General features: G+C 35.5%; 1 protein-coding gene across 3 annotated transcripts in view; it reads left to right on the forward strand.

Annotated features, from left to right (window-relative positions):
• LOC111057636 (ATP-dependent helicase brm) overlaps nucleotides 1–23,456 on the forward strand; it is an 86,126-nt gene that overhangs the window by 24,581 nt on the left and 38,089 nt on the right. For 2 of the 3 annotated variants that reach the window (XM_039433427.1, XM_039433426.1), the window contains exons 4-9: nucleotides 8,787–8,927; nucleotides 11,972–12,319; nucleotides 14,815–15,146; nucleotides 17,529–17,806; nucleotides 21,051–21,203; nucleotides 23,235–23,429. In XM_039433427.1, the coding sequence (XP_039289361.1) occupies nucleotides 15,080–15,146; nucleotides 17,529–17,806; nucleotides 21,051–21,203; nucleotides 23,235–23,429 (693 nt within the window). In that variant the 5' untranslated portion in view covers nucleotides 8,787–8,927; nucleotides 11,972–12,319; nucleotides 14,815–15,079. The remainder of the gene's footprint in view (nucleotides 1–8,786; nucleotides 8,928–11,971; nucleotides 12,320–14,814; nucleotides 15,147–17,528; nucleotides 17,807–21,050; nucleotides 21,204–23,234; nucleotides 23,430–23,456) is intronic. The other variant, XM_039433428.1, reaches the window with a different exon arrangement.

Genomic DNA, 23,456 nt, shown 5'->3' on the forward strand with positions numbered 1-23,456 from the left:
GTATGCTCCTTTTCAAATTTCCCGTCGACGTATACATAAGATAGAACCATGAGATTTTAAAGATAGATTCTTCATGATATTGTTGATCTAATAAAACAAAAATTTTCTGAAAATATCAATTTTTGAGAAAGTAATTCAATTTACCAAAAATGACCGAAAATAACTCAACTAAAAGTAGATTCTTCATGATATTGTTGATCTAATAAAACAAAAATTTTCTGAAAATATCAATTTTTGAGAAAGTAATTCAATTTACCAAAAATGACCGAAAATAACTCAACTAAAAGTAGATTCTTCATGATATTGTTGATCTAATAAAACATAAATTTTCTGAAAATATCAATTTTTGAGAAAGTTATCCAATTTACCAAAAATAACTCAACTAAAAGTTATTTTTGGTCATTTTTAGTGAATTGAATAACTTTCTCAGAAAATGATATTTCCAGAAAATTTTTGTTTTATTAGATCAACAATATCATGAAGAATCTATATTTAAAATCTCATGGTTCTATCTTTCACCGAACTTGAAATGTTCTGGCACAAAAGTTTTAACTTTAGGCGCTCATATCTCAAAAAGTAATGATCGAAAAAAAAATGTTTCCTGAGAAAACTTTTTAATTTTGATAGCTTGATAGTATACAAATCGAAAAACTTTGAAAAATATCACCAGTAGAAAGTTTATTTTTAGCCTTTGCACAGCCTTAATGTATTGAGAGTTTTATCCTCTTGAAGGCCCTTTTCTATCCTTGTCCTTGCTTGATAAAGGTCGTTACTATCCTTGTTTCATGAAGGTCTTATTGGAATGGAAGTGTTGGGATGGTTTATTGCTGGAATAATAGATAAATAAAGAAAAAGGATTATACTCGAATTTTAAAAAAAACACTTATGGAGTGAAAATGCACTTACATTGGTAGAGACGATCATTTCGATGATGATGATGATGATGATGATGATAATGATGTTGTTGTTGGTCATCATCAGACTGTAGGAATTTACTTTCAGAATTTACTCTAAAAAAGATTATTATTTAAAATAAGGATAAAAATGTATGATAGTAAAGAACTGTATGTAAGTATAGTTAATTTTATGAATTCTTATCAGAATTCAATTTTCATTTTAGATTCAGTTATGAATGTGTACATTTTCAATCATATTAATTTAGATTTACTAATCGAGCTTACAAATCAGTATTTTACTGTTTTTGACGGAACGAAGCTCAAATGAAGCTGTAGAGTTGACTGAGACCGGTAAACGCTGGATAAGCCAATTTCGGTCGTATTGCTGGCGAAATTTTTTAGATTTTCCTATAAAAAATTGTTAGACCTCAGCTGAGCCTCTGAACCGAATGTGAACGTTTCCTATCGACCAGTTCTCGAAAAAGTTGATATTAACTATGTAGCTAAGGGTTGACAAATGTCTATCCATTTTGAATATGAATATAATTTCCAATGTAGTGATTAAGACAAGCTCTAATAATATGAGAATTATTTTATTTCAGTCTAGTTCTTTGATTTCATGTGTAGCATACTTGTTTAATTTATCAATATCGGGGGACCGAGCTTTGCTCTGGAGTGTAAAAGCATAGAAAATTTGTAACGAAAGATTGAATTTATAGTTTATATTTATTATTAATTTTCTCAGTCGTACAATTATTTTTACAGTTATATGAGGAGGCGGCACAGGCTTATGCCCAAAACTGTCCCTTTTCAAATTTATACTACAGTCCAAATCAAAATCTAGGTTAAGCTACTATCACTCATAAAAAATAACAATTTATTCTCACTTCAAAAAACAAACACATCAATAACAAATAGATATACTATGAATTCGATTTAGAATGATATACTATGTTTGCTACAATATTTGTCAATATACTATGTACTATTCTACACTAACAGCATCTAGTTACTATTTTGGACTTTCTGAAGTAAACATGTTTTCTAAAAAAAGAGAAATAAACGAAAATAAGTTTTTCTTGCTGAATTTTTCTTCTCGTGTGATCAGCTGAATGACCCCACACATGCACTCGCTCACTCACTTCCATTACGGTATCGACAGACGACAAAAAATCCAGCTGTTTTTCCAAGGACGTATTTATCCTTTTAATGTCCTTCAGCGAGTTATCCCAGGGTTGAGACCTAGTGCAATCGAATTCATATTTCACAGCTGGCTATATGTTGTCATCTTATGAATTTTGGGGATGCGATATTTTGATTTTTCACATACTCACTTGCTCATCACTTTTTTACTATCCACAGCTGTTTCAGCCAAGGATGAATTATCCTTTTAATGTCGTTCAGCGAGTTTTCCCAAGGATGAGACCTAGTGCAATCGAATCTTTATATCATAAACCTACTATGTTCCAAATTTCGTGAAAATCGTTAGAGCCGTTTTCGAGATCCGTTAAACATAAATAACAAAATATATAAATTCAGAAATTGCTCGCTTAATATAATAGGATTTCACAATGCAGCAGATATTGTTATAATTCTCTTACAGCCAGTTACATCATATTTTTATCAATACCACTTGAATAATCACATTAGAATTAAAATAAGATTAAATAATCATTAAAATTCGTCCATCTCTGGTCACAAACTTCATATTGGTTGGTGAATTCAAATTTTCTAAGATTTTCACGTTATAAAGTCATCAGTTTTGTTTACTTTATCAGTCAGCCAGTCTCTTGAGTTTTGGTCTAGTGATTTCCTCCTCTGCATTCTTCTTCTTCTTGGGTTTTTTTTTTTTCTTCTTCTTCTTCTTCTTCTTTTTCTTCTTCTTCGCCCGTCCATTCATCACCCACGTGGTCAATGAATGATAAATCTCTCTATGTTTGTTTACTTGTATTAGATAAGGCGCGAGCTATGACAGCCTACATTAGTCCAGTAGTTTTCCTCCTTGTCCGTCCAATAATAGATGGCGCATCCACATCTGCCTCTGGAAATTTACGGAACACTGTTTCCGAAACTCCAAGTGCTCTGGTTCACTTTCACCTGTCAGCGTCGGTTAAATGGGAATTGACGGGTTGATGTTATTTGTTGAAGTATAAAGCTGATAGTATTAAGTGATACGGACTGTAGTATATTTCCATTAGGCTAGGGTAGTGCAACCAGTTGATATACTAATACAATTGAAATAACCAGTAGTAATGACTCATGGTTATCTCTCCATCTCTTTTCCACCTGATAATAGTTATAGTATTGTTTGTGTTAGCTCTCTCTCTTCCTCTCTCTCTCTTTCTTTCTCTCTCTTTCTGTCTATGTCTCTTATCTCTGTCTCTATCCTTAGTTTAATTAATTAAATTAACGTTTTGGTAGTGAGTTAGTGGGGAGGATATTTTTAATATTCTTTCCGAAGAATGGACATTGATATGTCCAAAGCTCCGTCAATTTATGTAGATGCATAACAATATAATTATCTACAGTTATTATATTACAAATTGCTTTTTCCTACAGTTACCTTGAAAAGTGACCATTCCTGCACTGATTACAGAACGCAAAGAATCACTTTTCCGCTCTAGTGCGCAAAGTATTACTTTGCGCACTAGAGCGGAAAAGTAACTCATAATACTTTGTGTATTATCTTGCAGCCATCCTAATCAGCTGTTGACATTGTTGGCGTATATTTTGAATGCGAATTCGTTCTATCTATATTTTTTCTGATTTTCAAATGAATAAAAATGAGAACTCATTAAATTATACATTTCTAATATTATTAATTATTCATTATTTCAAATAATATTTTTTTCATTCATAAATTGATTGGTTGAAAAATTATTTAGAAATTAAGATTTTTTCAAAATTATTCAAATTTTCAATTTAATTTGAATAAATTATGGTTATTAATTTTCAATTGGATTATCAAGTTTAAAATAAATTAAAGTTGTTATTAATAACAAAATTATACAGACAAACATTTGATGGATTTCAGCCATCATTTTACCCATAATCAACCACTTTTCATATTCAATGGTAACTGTAGGAAAAATTTAATGTGAAATACGTGCGCAAAGTTCCTCTGCTGCACTCAAGAAACCATTCCGTAAACGTTTCTTTCGGTGCAGCAAACTGTCACTTTGCGCACTAGTTGCACAAATAACTATTTCATATCATATTATACAGTTCAATAATTATTTTCTTAGTCTATATTATGTAAATTCATCTATAATTTTGCTGTATTGTAAGCTATTGTATATAAGTGTATAAGCCAGTATATATTGTAATCTACATAGTGAGCTCTATGTTATAATGGCAGTGGAGAAAGATGGGAGAAAAACGTTGCCAATCCTCTGTCTCGTCAATACCTTCTATAGACGGTAGCTGATACAGGTTTTTTGATGTAATAACTGTTCATTATCGTTTAAAATAATCAATTATATTAAGAAAGAAATTATATTTGTGAATAATTTTATAATGAATTTTCATGATTAAGATGAAATATTTTTAATTAATTATTAATTCTACATTGTTAAAAGACCATCTGGCAACAGAACAAAGCGAGAAAGAGATAGTGCTATCCGCTTTGTCGAATGATAGACAAGGATAGTAATACCATTGCTGATTAAACACTGCCATTATAACGTGGACCTTACTATAGATGAAGTACTCAATCAATCTGTCTCTCTCTTTATCCCTCTCTTTTACTCTTTCTGTTTATTATTCTTTTCCTGTAATCTTTACTTTATCTCCTATTGCTTCCAAATTCTTCTCCATATAAAGTATTTTTCCATTTATTATATTTTATTTTCATACTATAGTATTTCTCGTATTATCTTCTCAATTTTATCCTATTATATCCACTTTTCATGTCCATTTGTTTTTACTCTTCCTAATATTTCATTCACTAACTACTCTTGCTGATTTTTCACTTTTTCCTATTGCTTTAAAGTATTCATGGTCGTTTAATTTTAATTTTTCCTTATTATTATCTTATTTCCTTTTCCATGTTCTTATTATCTTCTCAATTTTATCCTATTATCTACTTTTAATGTCCATCTGTTTTTACTCTTTCTAATATTCTATTCACTAACTACTCTTGCTGATTTTCCACTTTTTCCTATTGCATTAAAGTATTCATGGTCGTTTTAATTATTTTTTCCTTATTCTTATCTTATTTTCTCTCCCATGTTCTTATCATCTTCAGTTTCATCTCCTTTATTATCATTCTTCTCTTTTATTCTCCCTTTCTTTCTCTTTCTATTATCCTTCTCTTCTATTCTCTTTCTCCTTCTACCCTTATCTTTCTCTGCGCTTCATCAACCGTTATTTCGTATCTATGAGTTCTGCCAATTATTATTCTAATATTTATCCTCAAACTGGCTCTTTCTATTAATTAGTGCTACTAGCTATCTCGCTCTCTTTCTAGCCTAATGTTAATCGATGGGTCAACGACCGTACTATTCCATAGTTTCTCTCTCTAACACCTGATGTTTATTAGCAGTTCTTCAGATATAGGTCATCCATATAAATATAATAAAGGAAATAATTGGCTTATACACGTACGGGATAGGAAATTCACGAATGACACATTATCATGTCTCAACTACTGGACTGATTAACTTGATATTTTGCATACAGATTTTTAATTTACCGAGGATAACTATAGGTCTAGCCTATTTTAAATTCTTCAAGATTTCGGTAGGTCAAGTTTTCAGTTTGTCAAGTCTTCATTCACGAATGACGCATCATCACGTTTGAACTACTGGACTGATTAACTTGAAACTTTGCATATAGATTCTTAATTTACCGAGGATAGCTATAGGTCTATTTTGAATTCTTCAAGATTTCGGTAGGTCAAGTTTTCAGTATGTCAAGTCTTCATTAGACCCTTGCGGAGCACAGGTTACCTGCTAGTATAATACACCACGAAGACGTTTACAGGTTTGATTTTACATTACGTGTCCATTCATGCACCGAAATTTTTACTTTCCTTGCCCTATTACCATAGGTAAGGAAAGTATTGCTTTCAGAAAAAAATAAGGTACCCCAATTTCTAAATTTCTATACGTTTCAAGGTACCCTGAGTCTAAAAAACTGGTTTTTGGGTATTGGTCTGTATGTGTGTGTGTGTGTGTGTGTGTGTGTGTGTGTGTGTCTGTGCGTCTGTGTACACGATATCATATCCCAATTAACGGAATGACTTGAAATTTGGAACTCAAGATCCTTCCACTATAAGGATCCGACACGAACAATTTCGATCAAATGCAATTCAAGATGGCGGCTAAAACGGCGAAAATGTTGTCAAAAACAGGGTTTTTCGTGATTTTCTCGGAAACGGCTCCAACGATTTTGATCAAATTCATACCTAGAATAGTCATCGATAAGCTCTATCAACTGCCACAAGTCCCATATCTGTAAAAATTTCAGGAGCTCCGCCCCATCAATGCAGATAGATTTGCAATTATCAGGCTTCAGATACAATTGAAACAAAAAAATCAAGTGGAGTAGATTGAGCATGAAAATCTCTACAATTAATGTTCAGTAACATTTTCACCTAAAATTGAAAATAAGCTTTAAATTCGAGAAAATGTTATTATTCAATTGCAAATTATTGTTGATTCTATTAAATCATTCACTATGAAGAGATAGCAGACTTCATGTGTGTCTCCAGCGTTATTGCCCTGTCACCAGCTGGCTCAAATCTTTGAATAGTAGACTTGTGATGCGCGGGAACACTAGCGTCAGGTGATCAATTTTCATAACGGCAAGGAAAGTTGTGTGAGTGCGCTACACCAGATTTTTTAAATTTTACACAGTTTACAAAGTAGGTTCTAAAAATATTCTGGGAAATTTTCAACTCCCTAATTTTTGTAGAAACAAAATGGTGGCATATTGAAAATTTTACCAATTCGCTTCCTATAAAAACTCGTTTCATGAGTTATTATCTGATTTGTTTACTACATTGCGGTAGTCTTGGCTCTTTTGATGGTACCAGAAATGGATCAAGTAATCTTCCAACAAGATACTAATAGAAATAATAAGATAATAAACAACAATATAATAATAATAATATATAGTTGACCGAGCGAAGTGAGGTCTAAAGCTGCGTACACATATACGCGCTTCCAACCCGCACCGAGCACGCTCCGCCCTCGTACCGCCCTCGTTCCTCCATCGAACCACAGTCGCTCCACCCACGCACCCATCATGAACGTTACGGGAGATGTTAGATCTTCTCGCGTTCCCCGGTCGAACCACTCTTGTTCGCCGGTCGATCATCAATCGCTCTGCTGGAGTGACGTTCGGTTGCGGAGCAGAGCGAAAGTCTGTACGCACCTTAAGATGCAAGTCGACGGTTTGGCATTTCTCTTAATGTTTGAATGTTTATAATGTTCATATATATTGCGCATTTACGACGAAACGCGGTAATAGATTTTCATGAAATTTGACAGGTATGTTCCTTTTTTAATTGCGCGTCGACGTATATACAAGGTTTTTGGAAATTTTGCATTTCGAAGATAATATAAAAGGAAAGAGGAGCCTCCTTCATACGCCAATATTAGAGTAAAAATCAGACTATAGAATTATTCATTATAAATCAGCTGACAAGTGGTTACACAGATGTGTGGAGAAGCCAGTCTATTGCTGTATTTCCATAAGGTCTATAGTTTCAATCAGGTACTTGGATGATAATACTGCGTGAGGTCTACTGTTCACAGAACTACTAGTAAAAAAGATGTGGTGTTGATAGCTATATAGTGAGGTCCATGTTATAATAGCAGTGGAGAAAGATAGGAGAAAACGTTGCCGTTCCTCTGTCTTGTCAATGCCTTCTATAGACGGTAGCTGATACAGGTTTATTGATGTAATATTAACTGTTCATTCTCGTTTAAAATAATCAAATTTATTTTATTAAGCAAGAAATTATATCTTTCAATAATTTCATAATGAATTTTCATGATGAAGATTAAATATTTTGTTAATTAATTATATTTCTACATTGCTTAAAAGCGATCTGACAACAGAGCAAAGAGAGAAAGAGATAGCGCTATCCACTTTGTTGAATGACAGACAAGGATAGCAATACCATTGCTTATCAAACACTGCCATTATAACGTGGACCTCACTTTAGATATAATGGGGATGTAGAGTACTGTGTAGGTCTCCTACGGCGGTTGCTCTAGTATTAATAGGCTCTTAGTAAAATATTCTGTTAACTAATAATTTTGTTGTCAAACGCATGTGAATCCAGATCGTTAGTGATTTTCCTGTTGACCTACTTGTGAATAATAGTAAATAATAACAGGAAAATTTAGTGTTATTTGTGCCCAAATGATCAAGGTCATAATTATTTTCATGTAACAAATGTTGTGTTATTCATACCAGAATGATGAATGCTAGATTTTTATGTAAAAGATAGAAAAATGATATTGTATCATAGTTTTTATCTTGCTCATATAGTGAAGTCCACGTTATAATGACTGTATTTGATTAACTTTGGTGTTGTTATCCTTGTCTATCTTTCGGCCATATAGTATAGACCAATAACTTACCCTGAAAGATACAGTATTATATTTACAACGGTCTCCAATTTATTGAAGGGTTCCCAAACATATAACTCACTCTATGTATCTGTGAATTCAAATCAATTATTCAAAGGCAATCAACAGGGTTAGCCATACTGTTCCTCTCTCTGTTTATGGTCGAATAATTAAAATGAGGTACTTACTTTACTTTAATTTCGCTGGCTCTACAGTCCGGTGTGTAATTAAAATGAGGTAATCATTAATAAATGAATGAATCAAGAAATGAATGTAAGAATAAATGAATATTTGTATTTTGTTACAGCCGGGAGCGCCGCAAGAAAACCTGACTGCTCTGCAGCGGGCTATTGACTCAATGGAAGAGAAGGGCATGCAGGAAGACCCGCGCTATTCACAGCTGCTCGCTCTAAGGGCTCGAAACATGGATGGACCTAGGTCTATGCAGGTAATCCAACTTAAATTAACCGAGCGAAGTGAAGTCTAAAGGTGCGTACAGATATACGCGCCGCAAACATGAGCAATTCACTTCTAATCAGCTGATTATATCTGTATTTTTACAGAAACTGTAAGATACAGATATAAGAAGCTTGGCATCAGCTGATTATCAATCAATCAATTAATTTATTTAGCCTGGCGATACAGTAGTACATAAGGCTACGTCACAAAATATTTTATAAAATTACGATACATAATAAAATCATAATTAGGTCGTAATACATAATATAATCATAATTAGGTCAAAATACATAATAAAAAATCCTTAAAATGAGTAAAGACAACAATATCAATTAATAGCATTCAATAGTTCACCCAAAATAGGGCTACGTTATAATTAAATATTTCATGTGATAGTTGACATTAATAATATATTCTACCTATCACTGTCCTGAATTCCTCTAAAAAGTAGAATGGATTTTCTATGAGCCATTTTCTTAAATGTCTGAGGAATACAGGCAGGGGGAGGGTAGGAAGGAGGCTGGTAAAAGGTTAAAAGTGAATTGCTCATGTACGCGGCGCGTAAATCTGTACGTACCTTTAGATTCAAGTCGACGGTTTTGCATTTCTCTTTATGTTTATGTTTATTTTTCTCTTTATGTTTCTCTATGTTTATGTGTTCCGCATTTACGGCGAAACGCAGCAATAGATTTTCATGAAATTCGACAGGTATGTTCCTTTTTGAAATTCGCGTCGACGCATGTATACGGTTTTTTTTGAAATTTTGTATTTTAAGGATAACACAAAAGGAAAAGGAGTCTCCTTCAAACGCCAATATTACCGTAAAAATCAGACTATAGAATTATTTATTATAAATCAGCTGTCGAGTGGATTATTAATTGCATGCAATGACGCATGCAATTAATATCTCAATGTAACTTGGTAAAAAATCAGCTGTCGTGTGGACTATTAATTGCTAGCAATGCGGCATGCAATGACGCATGCAATTAATATCTCAATGTAAATTGGTAAAAAATCAGCTGTCGTGTGGTCTATTAATTGCATGCAATGAGGCATACAATTGAAACTCGAAGTAGCATATTATTTTCTACCGACTTTTCTCTGCTTTCAACTCGTCAAGCTTTTTGATGATAATTGCATAGTTGTTTACAACAAATTATTAGCATTGTAATGCTAAAAAATATAATTAATATTAATAATTACCGTCGATGCAACTACTCAAACTGCCGTAGTTGTTTACACACCGATATCTCGCCGACACGTCAGGACAGGACATAATTCACTCTGATGGACAGTAATTATAGAGGAGGCTGTGGTTTTTAACTACTGTTCACAAAACTACTAGTATAAATAAAATAAATAAATGTTCATTTCCCAAAAAAACTAAAACTACAACATCAATTACACAAAATATTAGATAAATTACAATATTACATACAATAGTTAGTTACAAAAATTTCTTATAATGAGTACCCTACTTGTTTAGTTTTTTCTGTGTGAAAATTGACCTACTCCACTATGGCGTACCATGTTCTATAGTAGGTTTTGTTAGTTTTTTTTGTGCGTATTATCAATTAGTTAGTGTTTAGTTAGTCATTAGGTGGTTAGTTGTTATTTGAAATAATGTTTTCTATGTTCTGTCTTCTTTTGCTCATCAACCAATTGTGTACTATTGTTTTGAACTGTCTAGGATGATTAATCTGTTTAAGGTTCCAGGAAGTAGATTATATAATTTTGGTGCTAAATGATTGAAATGTCTCTGGTATAGTGGCCTCCTTGCAACACTGGTGATGAGAAGATTCCTGTATGTGGTGTTGTGGTTGTGGTTTGAAATATTATTGGGCTCTTGTGTAATCTGCATAGTATCTCCTTGGAGTAAAGCTGTCTTGGATCCATCACGTCAAACTCATTGAATAGCTGGTCTGATGAATAGCGTGGAGGCTTCTGGTTGATGACCCTCATCATCAGCTTCTGCACCCTGAGGAGCGGTTCGATGTGCAAGAAGCTTGCACCTCCCCATCCCACAATCCCATACAGCATGAGGGACTGTGCTAGAGAGAAATAGATAACTCTTGGACATCCCTTGTCGACCAGTGTCCTCAGAATCCTGAATCTGCAGATAGTCTTCCTCAGTCTCTCGCATAATTCATTGAGATGATGATCCCAGCGCAGAAAAGAGTCGTCCATTGTAACTACCAGGTATTTCTGTGACTGTTTCCTGTGAACTGTGAAGTATACTTAATTTAACCTGATCAAGCCCATATTCATAAATACTCAGGAATAAATATACCCAGAAGAGCTTCCTGCCTTACCGACTCGTCCGTCGTCAGTGCAAAAACGCCTGAAAAACGCTCCATGTGGCTTGATCATTAGTGCTAGCGTTTTGATGTTGTGAAAATCGGTGAAGGGATGAACTTGTGAGACCACGACTAAGTTATTCCATTTATTTTCAAATTAAAAAAAAAAAATATTTTCGTAATAAATAAAATAAACATTTATTTACAGTTGTGTTGTGAGTGATTTTGTGGTATTTTTCCATAATGAAAACACAAATTTAAATACAGTGCGTTCGGAAAGTCCCTGTGCACCAAGTGACATGACGGGAATAGTTTCACGGTTAGGTTGGTAGCGCTGTATTGTTGAGGAAGCATTAAACATGAATGATGTTGAGTTAGCTTTGTTACTCTATGTGCCGGTTGCACAAAAGCCGGTTAAATTTTAATCGTGATTAATTTCACGAGAACCAATCAGGGAAGGAAGGCGTTCTTGAAAAGATTAATTCTCGTGGTATTAATCAGTGTTAAATTTTAACCAGCTTTTGTGCAACCGGCACATAGAGTAACAAATCTAACTCAAAATCATTCATGTTTAATGCTTCCTCAACAATACAGCGCTACCAACCTAACCGTGAAACTAACGCGTATAAAACGCTGTATAAAAAGTGGTTGACAATATTTAAATTTGTGTTTTCACAATTTTTTTTCGTTTTATTGTGTGTGTTTGATCCAATTGGTTGTTTGTTTTGTGTTGTAGGGTTTCGGTGGCGGTCCGCCTAACCAAGGCCCACCAGGCGGTCCCCCCCCGGTGGCCCCCCAGGCGGCGGGGACCCCAGCAAGCAACAACAGCAGCAACAACAACAGCAACACAACTTCAGCGGCAACCAGTTGACCCAGTTGCGCGGCCAGATAATGGCCTATCGACTGTTGGCACGCAACCAGCCCCTCACCCAGCAGCTGGCCATGGTCATACAGGGCAAGCAAGGGGCCGGGCGGGAACCCCAGCCAGGGGGCGGGCCCCCTTTTGGGCCCCAGCAGCCCCCCCAGGGGCCACAAGGGCCCCAGCAGCAGCAGCATCAGCGGTCGGCTACGCAGACTGAGCCTGGTTAGTGGGAAAATTCGAAAAATTTTAAGTGAATTATTAGTATTTGAAGAACAAAAACTGTGTTGTGATTCAAATTACAATACGCCTCCCGTAGCTTTGCCTCCGTGACTTTGGAACGGCATATAGACAAGGTATGCAGGGTGGCCATCTACCGGGAAAACCGAAAGAACCTTGAATTCCTCATGATTTTACTAACCGGGAAAAATACAGTGAATTCCTCATGAATTTCTCCAATTACTCTTGAATTTTTCATAAATTTCAATTAATTTGATAAAGAAGTGTACAGTAACAATAAACTCAAATAAAAAACACTATTATGGCTAGCAATAATAATTGGAAATGCTTTGGAACTAGCCTACCTAACCTAAAAAAGCATTTAAAAACATCGGCTATGGTACTGTACATACATATATATGGCTTCATTATGTTTAAATGTATTGATAACTTTGACGCTGTAGTCTATTTTTGTGATTTTTTGTTTTGTTTTTTAATTACTCACTGAGTTTTGAAAATGGATTCTGTCCAAAAATACTCCACACACACACATGAGTAGTTAAAAGAACGTACCAATTCCTCACAACAATAGAATGTAGTGTCAAAAGTTATCAATATATTTGGAAATTTTAATACGCTATTCGCAATTCGTCATGGAAGATCAAATTGACGATTTCTGTACATTCCATAATAAATTCTTCACGAAAGTATCTTGTTCCTCAAATACCGCGGATACTCTAAATGGAAAATTTGAAATTTTACTTTGGAAAACCGGGAATTACTCATGAATTTTTCATTTTAAAATGGGTGGCCACCCTGGTATGGTTCGCGGGGTAATATTTAAATCTGCAAAATCTTCAGGCTTCAGAGACCCTAGATGGTGGAAGCTCCCTACACACAGAGATTGTATGATTGATTCATGAATGTAAAGGTGCGTACAGATATACGCGCCGCGAACATGAGCAATTCACTTTTAATCATCTGACTATATCTGTATTTTTACAGAAATGGTAAGATACAGATATAAAGAGCTTGGCATCAGCTGATTAAAAGTGAATTGCTCATGTCCGCGGCGCGTATATCTGTACGCACCTTAAGAGTTGCAACGTATCATCAACAATGGAAAGAGCATGTTGAACGAAGGTCAGCTGATAGGCTGTGTTGTGCTAAACTTCAAAAAGCTCCTTGTGTATCTTCTCGGATGCAACACGTTGCTTTTGAGAAGATACAAAAGAGCATTATTTGTTGCTAATTGAGAGATACATTAAAGCTCCTTGAAGTGTATCTTTTCGGATGCAACACGCTGCTTTTGAGAAGATACAAAAGAGCATGTTTTGCCTATGAAAGTCATGAAGATAGTGTATTATGCACTGGCACAGTCATTGCTCCAATATGGTATTGTGGGTTGGGGTGGTGCATATACAAATGTTCTAAAACCAGTAAAAACAATACAAAATTTAATATTAAAAATTATTCTGAAAAAGAATAGAATGTATTCAACAAGATTGGCTTTTTTGGAATTTTCAGTTCTACCGATTAGATAGATATACCTGAAACACATCATATTATATTATAAGAAGCTATCACTTTTTCATTTCATTAATAGAACGGATTGTGCTATTACAAGACGGGAGGAGTCAGGTCTGGTTACTGTTCCTAGATTATTGACTACTGCTGGTCAGCGTAGCTTCATATATTTATCTCCATTATTTTTTAATATTCTTCCAAGTAATTTGAGAGGTTAAAAAAATTACCCAAAAATCGCCCAAAAAAACTTTGGACTACATTTGAAAAAGTATCTGGTTAGCTCTCATGGCTGGGATAGTACCGAGAATTTCTGGATTACATTAGTATAGTAATTATTCCAATTGAATAGATTTCATTTTGTATCACATCTTATATCATGTTATACACTGGGCTAGGCAATATCAGGTCATTATTATAATTTATAATTATAATTTATAATTTACAAATTTTGTTGCATCTAACACATATTGTATGTAAATATATTGATCTATTATAGCATCACTGATTTATCTTGTTTATTGAAAGGATTTGATTTTAGTTGTTAATGTATATACTGTAATGTTAATTAATAATAAGTAAGTAGTCAAAGTACGGCTGCTCCTTCCCCAAGCTCGAGCTTGCTCTTTTGGGGAAGTAGTTCCTTATGTTTATTTGTATTTCCTATTGATTCATTTTGTTGTTATATTTCTAAATTGTGAATTATTGTAATGCTTTTTCAAGGAATAAATAAATAAAAAAATATATATATATATAGCGCGGATCCATCTCGTTTCTTTAACACATCCGTTTTTTAACGGGAAAGAATACAAGTAGTGCTATCACTTCTCCGATAAATTAGTGATATTTTACTACATTTTTATGTTTTCATTAGACTATAAATAAAAATATCACTGTATCTCACTAGCAAATAACTCAAAGTTAGAAATATAAATTCCACAAGGAATGGATTCTATTTTGGTTTATTTATTTTACAGGCGAAGGTTCAGACTCATCCAACTCCTCATCGGGAAGTGGGGCGGCTGGACTAGTGCCAGGGGCGCCGCCCCCAGTTGGAGCCCCACCACCGCCACAGGGAGGTGGTGGCCCTCCAGGGCCTGGTGGGGCCATGATGCGACCTCCGCCCCGGGGCCAGGGGGGCCTCCTCAGCAAGTGCCGCCTCCCAGTGCAGCAGCTGCTGTAGTTCCGCCTGGGGCGCAACCGGGGGTGGTTCCGCCTCCGCCGCCTCAGCAACAGCAACAGATGGGAGTGCCGCCCCAGCAGCAGCAGGGTATGGTGCCTAGGGTGCCCGGCCAGATGGGGGCGCCAGGTGAGATTAAAAATGGAGGAGATCAAGGGTCTTTTGCACAGTAAAAGCTTGAGCTATAGATAAAAGGATAGCATAAGAAAATATCCCAGGTTATGTTACAGATGGAAATAAATTAGAAATTGGATTTGTTCAAATGCTAATTAATGAATAATTTATTATTATTAAACGAAAATCCCAATTAAATGCTGTAAATCACCCCGAAGACTTCTGCTACTGCACATATTGACAACAGGGTTAACAGCTATAGTTGGCCAAACGAAAATGGGTCCCTCAAGGTTGAAGTTTCTTCTTGACACCACCACCCGTCTCTACCAACACTGTTGCCACTTTGTACTAAGGGTGGCTAGTAAGAGAGAAAGTGAATGTGTGTGTGATAGAGAAGTTTTGTTGGTGTGAGGAGTATTGTTTGTCCTCTCTGGATTGTTGACTATGACGAGGACAATATAGTTCACAGTTTTACAAATGTATTGTAATATATTGTACATAATGCTTATATATTATATATAATACATATAACTTTCAACAGCTGTGCAGGTGTTTGAAAAATAATAGAAGCATGAAAAGGAGTTGGATGAGTTGAAATGTGAATAGGCCGAGTCATAAGGATATAAAAGAGTTCAAACAGTTACATCACTCCACTTCCAATTGATTATTATAAAAGTCTTCAAGTAACCTTCAAGAAGTAATAGCTCAGTTTATAAATAGTTGCATTTATAAAGAGAAATCTAATCATGATTATAAAATTGAATTTCTTGATGTAATGACTCAATAAAAAGTTATACATTATACATAACAATATTCTTTCCTCCATTTCATGATGTTGAAGAAGATAGCGGATGATGGGAGGAGGTAACGGGGGATGTTATTGTTCTAACTTCAAAGAATGACACAATAAAACTTTTGAACCTGACGTGCTCAAAATAATTTGTGACAGGTAGTGACGGAAAAGAGGAAGAGGGAAGGTATGAGAAGGAAAGAGCGATGTTCAGGGTGTAGAAATATATTCAATGTATATAGACTGGTCGAGTGAGGGGTGGCCACCAGTGGCAACATTGCAGTGGCCTTGAGAGACCCATTTTCATTTGGGGAACTATAGATGGAAATTCGACTACTATTCAAAAATTATTTGTCATTCCCGGGCTGACTAATAATTTTTGTATAGTAGAGCTAATAGAATTTCCATCTAGCTGTTAACCCTGTTGTCAATATTTGCAGTATAATAGGTTTTTGGGGTGATTTACAGCATTTAATTGGGATTTTCGTTAAATAATAATTTGTTTATGTTAAATATTTCACTGTTAACTCGAGCCGATCACTGTTGATTATTGTCTATTAATACTGTTTTGGCCGGGTGAAGGTGTAAGAACGGCACAGTATGAGAGACTACCAGCATCACATAGCTTCACCGAAAACAACTACTAGGACTATCGGCTATCGTGAAATTTGGAACATAAACGCCCTATACCATGGGATATCTTCTTAAGCTATCTTTTCTCTATGCTTGATTCGAATGTAATCAGCTGGTAGTTTAATCTTAGAATGATTCACATTATAGCAAATGAATCTTGGCAACATTATAGCAAAGTACACGATTGAAAATCTTTATGCAATATTTCAAGTTGATCAGTTGAGTAGTTCAGACGTGATGATGTGTCATGGCATATTAAGCCTTGTGATCATTTATTTTATTATAGATATACTAGCTTACCTGGCGAACTTCGTACCTCCAAAAAGTCAATGTATCTCATGTCACAGTTGACTTTATTTGGTGAATCATGACATCTGACAATCAATATTTTCATTTACATCTCAATACCGACTTCCTATGTGCTAAAAACTACCATCTTAATACCAGTAAACAATTTATCACAGAGTGACGTGTTTATTACAGCTGGTAAGTTTATATGCTAAATCATATTATCACAACATGATCTTGAATCATGATGATCTTCCCGTTCTACGTTAGCCGCTCGGCCGACAATTTCGAAAACATGTTCTGTAAAATGAATTAATATATAACTATTATCAGCCCCCCTATTATAAGTTCTGGTCAGAACCATCCCCGATATTTATACAACATATTCCCAAAGTTTCATGCCGTTCTGTCAAGTAGTTTTCGAGTCTAAAGGGAACAACTAGCCGGCTAACTCCAACATTGTCAATACTCCTATTGAATTTAATCAATTACAAATAGTCAGAAAGTTATAAACTTTGAAAAAACTTGAAAAAGTTTGAGACCGAAAAGACCAACTCACTATATTGATAGTTATTATGAATCAGTGCACACACCTACTAATATTGTACAAGAAAAATAAGGGAATCTAAATCTAAATAAGAAAATCTAAATAAATAAATCAATAACCCAACTTGATGTCTTTCCAGGTATCAACCAGAACCACCAGCCGCCGATGCCAGGTGTACCGCCAGGTGTGGCAGGTCCAGGGGGCGTTCCCCCAGGCGGCCCCCCCATGATGCAGGGGCCACAGCAGCCGCCTCCTGGTGGGGTGCCGCCTCACCACCATCCTCAGGGGGGCGTAGCCCCTATGGGGCCACGTGGGCCGGCGCCTCCTACGCCCCAACAACAGCAGCAGATGCAGAAGCAGAATCGAGTCACCAGTGTGCCCAGGCCTCTGGGGTTGGATCCGTTGTTGATATTACAGGTTTGTATACTTACACGTACGTCGGTCAACGTTTAATCACGATTAAATGCTATACTTTAATCGAGATTAGCGCTAACTGAAGCATTTTGGTTGCACAAAACAGAAGTTTCAAGCGATAACGCCGATTAAACTAACCGGCGTAATTTTTTTCAATTCCGATTAGTTGCCACCATTTTAACGGCGAGTTGAAAAGAAGAAAATTTGGTTGCAAAAAGGTAAAAATCGAAAAATAACGCCGGTTGAACTAATGAAAGATTTTTAACAGGCCATTCACGGGGAATTAAATCCAACTACCGCCGATTAGCTACCTACTGATAGCTGTCTTCCAATTAGTTTTTGTTAAAAAAACTACAAAATTCAAAGTATGAGCTAAATAATATATATGAATGAATATTTCATTCGTTAATAAAATATAGAAGTGTGATCAATTAGATGATATTAGCATTCAAAATTAGATTATGATTTTTGAGGTTAGTTCTCGTTCTTATGATCGTCTGCAGATAGCACTTGACACTAGCGACAGACAGAACAATTTTATGGAGCATGCCTAATGAATGGTCACCGCTTCAATAACATAACCTCAATTTTTTGCCATTTGTTTAGAATAATAACATCGGTTAAATTACGTGTTGCCAGATTGAGGAACCGCTAAAATCTTGGTTAGTTAACCGGAAAACTCAATCGGGATTAAAAACTAACCGATCTTTGTGGAACACAAATGGAACCGTAAAACTAACTCTGATTTGTTAATCAACGTTAATGTCCATATTTAGCAGACGTACGCGAAAATGGCAGATAGTGTAGAATTTATTGCAATCTATGTATTGTATAGAATTTTCACCTTTCAATCTGACTTGTCTTATGACAAGCCAGACAAACATAACTGGCATCTCCAAAGTTGACAAACAACAAACATAACTGGAGTCTCCAAGACGTAATTGGGAAAAAATTAATTAATTCTTCCTCTAAGCTCACTTCAACCTCCAACCAACCTCTCCTCAACACGAATCGTAATCCTTACATCAAATAATGATGAGACGGTCCCTGTTTGGATTTTTAGCAGTTCGTGCTCTCCAAATCCATTTATTGATTACTTAAGACTGAGTTTCAAGGCGACTCGATATGCTGGTTGCCAAGAAACGTCGTGAGACTTTAGTATTCTAATGTTCAATAAAGGATTTTGAATTGAATTTTGTGAATTGAAGAACTACAAGACTTAACCTATTTCGGATTATGTGTTATCTAAATTTGGGAGAGGAATAGCACAAGGTTACCTTATTTTTCCTCTCCCTATCATTTTGATTATGTGCTTATTGTATAAATGAATAAAAATGAATGAAATGGATTTGAAGTCATATCATTTATAGTGGGGTGTATATTTATTCATTAAATTATCTGTGCCTATTAAGAAATTATTCAATGTTGACAGATATGCTCAGTAGGCTCTTGTTGATAAAAATAAATCTTAAACTGTCGGAACCGTCATCTACCACGGCTTCTCATGAACCAAACATTAGTAGAGCAAACTAAGTACTCTATCATTTGATGTATCTGTTCAGCTTTTATTCTTGTTTTCTGTTGAAGTTTATGCATAGAGAAAATAATAAATAAATAAATGTTTATTTCCCCAAAAAACTAAAACTACATCAATTACAGAAAATATTAGATAGTTTACAATTACATACAATGGTTAGTTTCAGACATGTCTTCTACGTCTTCTACATATTTAGTGTTTTCTGTGGGGAAATTGGCCTATTCCACTATGGCGTACCATGTTCTAGAGTAGGTTTTGTTTGTTTTTTGTGTGTGGATTAGTAATTAGTAAGTGTTTAGTAAGTCATTAGGTGTTTAGTTGAGCTGTTGTTTGAATAGGTCTCCTTAGCTCATCAACCAATTGTGTACTATTTTTTGAACTGTCTAGGATGATTAATCTGTTTGAAGCTTGCAGGAATAGAATAGAATAACTTGTTTATTTGTTGACGTGGCGAAGTTTGGACAATAATGTCCACTCTACCACTTAACCACGTTTGCAGGTAGTAGATTATATAATTTTGGTGCTAAATGATTGAAATGTCTCTGGTATAGTGCCTTCCTTGCAACACTGGTGATGAGAAGATTCCTGTATGTGGTGTTGTGGTTGTGGTTTCTAGTTTGAAATGTTGTTGGGTTCTTGTGTAATCTGCATAGTATCTCCTTGGAGTAAAGCTGTCTTGGATCCATCACGTCAAACTCATTGAATCTGATGAGTAGCATGGTGGCTTCTGGTTGATGACCCTCATGATCAGCTTCTATATTGAGGCCACGTTATAATGGCAGTGAAGAAAGATAGGAGAAAAACGTTGCCAAGTCTCTCCATTTTGCCACTGATTGTACACAGCTGTTACTCAATTCATCCCATTAAATTTGACCTCATAATAGTTATCATTTCCTTGATAATCAATTTAATGTCAAATTAATCAAGAAAATATATTTTTCAAAAATTTGATCCATAACTAAGATTAGATTTTTATTTTTATACAAACCTGAAATGGCGGCTAATTTAAAAAGCTGTGATACACCAATCTGAATTTCAAAACAACAGAAATTAAGGTATTTGGTAGGTATTCTATTCAAATTTCTTTTAAAAATGATAGAAAAATAGAAATCCTATTCAAAATTAGTGATTTCACTGAAAATAATTCTGAAATAATCTTTCAATATTATTTATACCGGTACGAGTAGCTCTAACCTAAACGTGTAGGCCAACTGAAGCATGGATGAAGTCTAGGATGGTTAGTTATCAACTTTTAAAATGTCATTTCAGGTATTTTAATTTGTGTTTCTCATACGGTAATGTCTAAAAATTATTTCATTGTTTCAAAAATACATTTTAAATCAATTATACGACTTGTGTACCAAAGTATTTTGATAGAATGAAGAAAAAAATGGCGGCTGAGTTACTTTTGTACAGTCACTGTCAAAAGTAAAAATAAAATATTCTGGCAAACTGACAACATTGCAAAGCTAGAGAGAGATAGCGCTATCTGTTTTGTTGTATGATAGAAAAGTACAGCAATAGTATTGTCAATCGTACACTGCCCTTATAACGTGGACCTCACTATACACCTTGAGGAGTGTGGTTCGATGTGTAAGAAGCTTAAATAGCTTATAGATATACTATATTATCTAATAGTATACTGTCTAACTAAGAATACTATCTAGAAATATCTAAGATTTGGTTCATGTTTGTTTTGTGTGTTTATAGGAACGGGAAAACCGAGTTGCAGCACGTATTTCGCATCGTATCTCAGAGCTGAGCTCCCTGCCAACGACTATGTCAGAAGACCTGCGCATTAAGGCACAGATCGAGTTGCGCGCATTACGAGTGCTCGACTTCCAACGGCAATTACGTAGCGAGGTACTGTATTACAATAAATTAATAGATAATCTAGATAATTGACCGAGCGAAGTGAGGTCCAAGATTCAAGTCGACGGTTTTGCATTTCTCTTTATGTTTATATGTTTATGTTAATGTTCCGCATTTACGGCGAAACGCAGCAATAGATTTTTATGAAATTTGACAATTTACCTTTTTGAATTTCTCGTCGACGTATAAAATAAGGTTTTTTTGAAATTTTGCATTCTAAGGATAATACAAAAGGAAACGGAGTCTTCATCGAACACCAATATTACTGTAAAAATCAGACTATACAATTTTTCATAATAAATCTGTCGAATGGATTATTAATTGCATGCAATGACGCATGCAATTAATATCTCAATGTAACTTACTGGTAAAAAAACAGCTGTCGTGTGGAGTATTAATTGCATGCAATGACGCAAGGGCCGTTTGCACTGAGACAGTTTAAACTAAATTCCATTTTAAACTGGATTAAATCCGTATCAAGACTCGTTTGTTATTATTTGTCTCATTTTTGAGTTTAAGCCACCAGCTGATTAAATTTAGTTTAAGCTTTGACTGTGCAAACGACCCTAAGTAACATAGTATTTTTATCGACCTTTCTCTGCTTTCAACTCGGGCTGACCTGTTGCCAGTATGAGTATTGTATACTTAGCAATCAGTATTCTTTATTCCCAATTCACAAATGTGCTGATTCAATCATCATTGTCCATTGTATAATAATCACTAGCCGTCAGGCTCGCTTCGCTCGCCATATCCGTCTAGCCAGGGGGCTCCGCCCCCTGGACCCCCGGCTGGATCGTCCAAGAATGAGATTAGCAGCTCGATTCGCTCGCCTGCATTTTTCATTTGGGCATTTTTATCATATGTTAGGACAATCCAGTCGGGGGTCCAGACTAAACGGCTGGCTAAACGGATATGGGGAGCGAAGCGAGCCTGACTGCTAGTAATATAATATTCCCAGGATTGAAGTAGCAGTGCCCAATCAATTTCTCCGCGATGAATGCATTTAAATCTTCAACTGGTGCCAACCTAACAAAGTCAACTCAACTTAATGCCAACTTGACAAATTTATTAATTTAGTTGCCAGTTACAACTGTTTCGAAGGTACTCTATCTAGATTATAGTTCTATAGTAACATATGATATGGAAATTTCAATTATAATTAAGAGATTGGGAGAAGAAGAATATACATGCTGAAAGACGAACTTTAAACCCTTAAAAACATCCCTTAGAGTTAAAATATTGCCAAAAGATTTCTTAGTGCGCCTCTGAAGGGCCAACTGAACATACCTACCAAATTTGAACGTTTTTGGTCCGGTAGATTTTCAGTTATGCGAGTGAGTGAGTGAGTGAGTGAGTGAGTGAGTGAGTGAGTGAGTGAGTGAGTCAGTCAGTGAGTGAGTGCCATTTTGCTTTTATATATATAGATTACCGGAGATATAATCATTACCGGAGATAGAAGATAGCAATCTTGGACACCATTCATGTTCCAAAATGCACTTTCAACTCAAGTCCTAGTAGTTGTTTTTGTGAAGCTATGTAACGCTGGTAGTCTCTCACTCTCACCCCAACAAACAGTAATATAATAGACAGTAGTCGACAGTAATCGGCTTGAGCTAACATTGGAAATTGGAACATAAATGATAAGAACATCTTCTTATGATATCCTCTGTGATAATATGGTATCATGGTTCTCCTAATCCATGGAAAACGATGACTAATGACTTGAGTCATTTTACCAAATGATACTTTACACCATCCAAACAGCAAGCTATTCACATTTTCAAACTAATCACAGTAGAGTGTTTATACCCAAGCATAGATTCCCAAAATTCATCTGCGATACCTGACTTAAGATGTTATTGTGGTCTTGATAATGGAAGTAGGACTAAAGTGGTTTTACCCAAAGTGTAGATCTCGAAATTCTACATCCGGATGTGAAATTATCTCATTTGTTTAAAAAGTGGACTCAAGTGCTTGTAAGTGTCAAATTGACCAAGGAATCAATGAATTAAATGATTTCAGGTGATAGCATGCACACGACGCGACACGACGCTGGAGACAGCCGTGAACGTGAAGGCGTACAAACGCACGAAGCGACAGAATCTGCGTGAAGCGCGCGCCACTGAGAAGCTCGAGAAGCAACAGAAGCTGGAGGCTGAGCGGAAACGCAGGCAGAAGCACCAGGAGTATCTCAGCACTATACTGCAGCATTGCAAGGTATGGAGGAGCTTCCTGACAAGTATT

The sequence above is a fragment of the Nilaparvata lugens genome, chromosome 7 (genome assembly GCF_014356525.2).
Source record: "Nilaparvata lugens isolate BPH chromosome 7, ASM1435652v1, whole genome shotgun sequence".
Classification (NCBI taxonomy): Eukaryota; Metazoa; Arthropoda; class Insecta; order Hemiptera; family Delphacidae; genus Nilaparvata; species Nilaparvata lugens.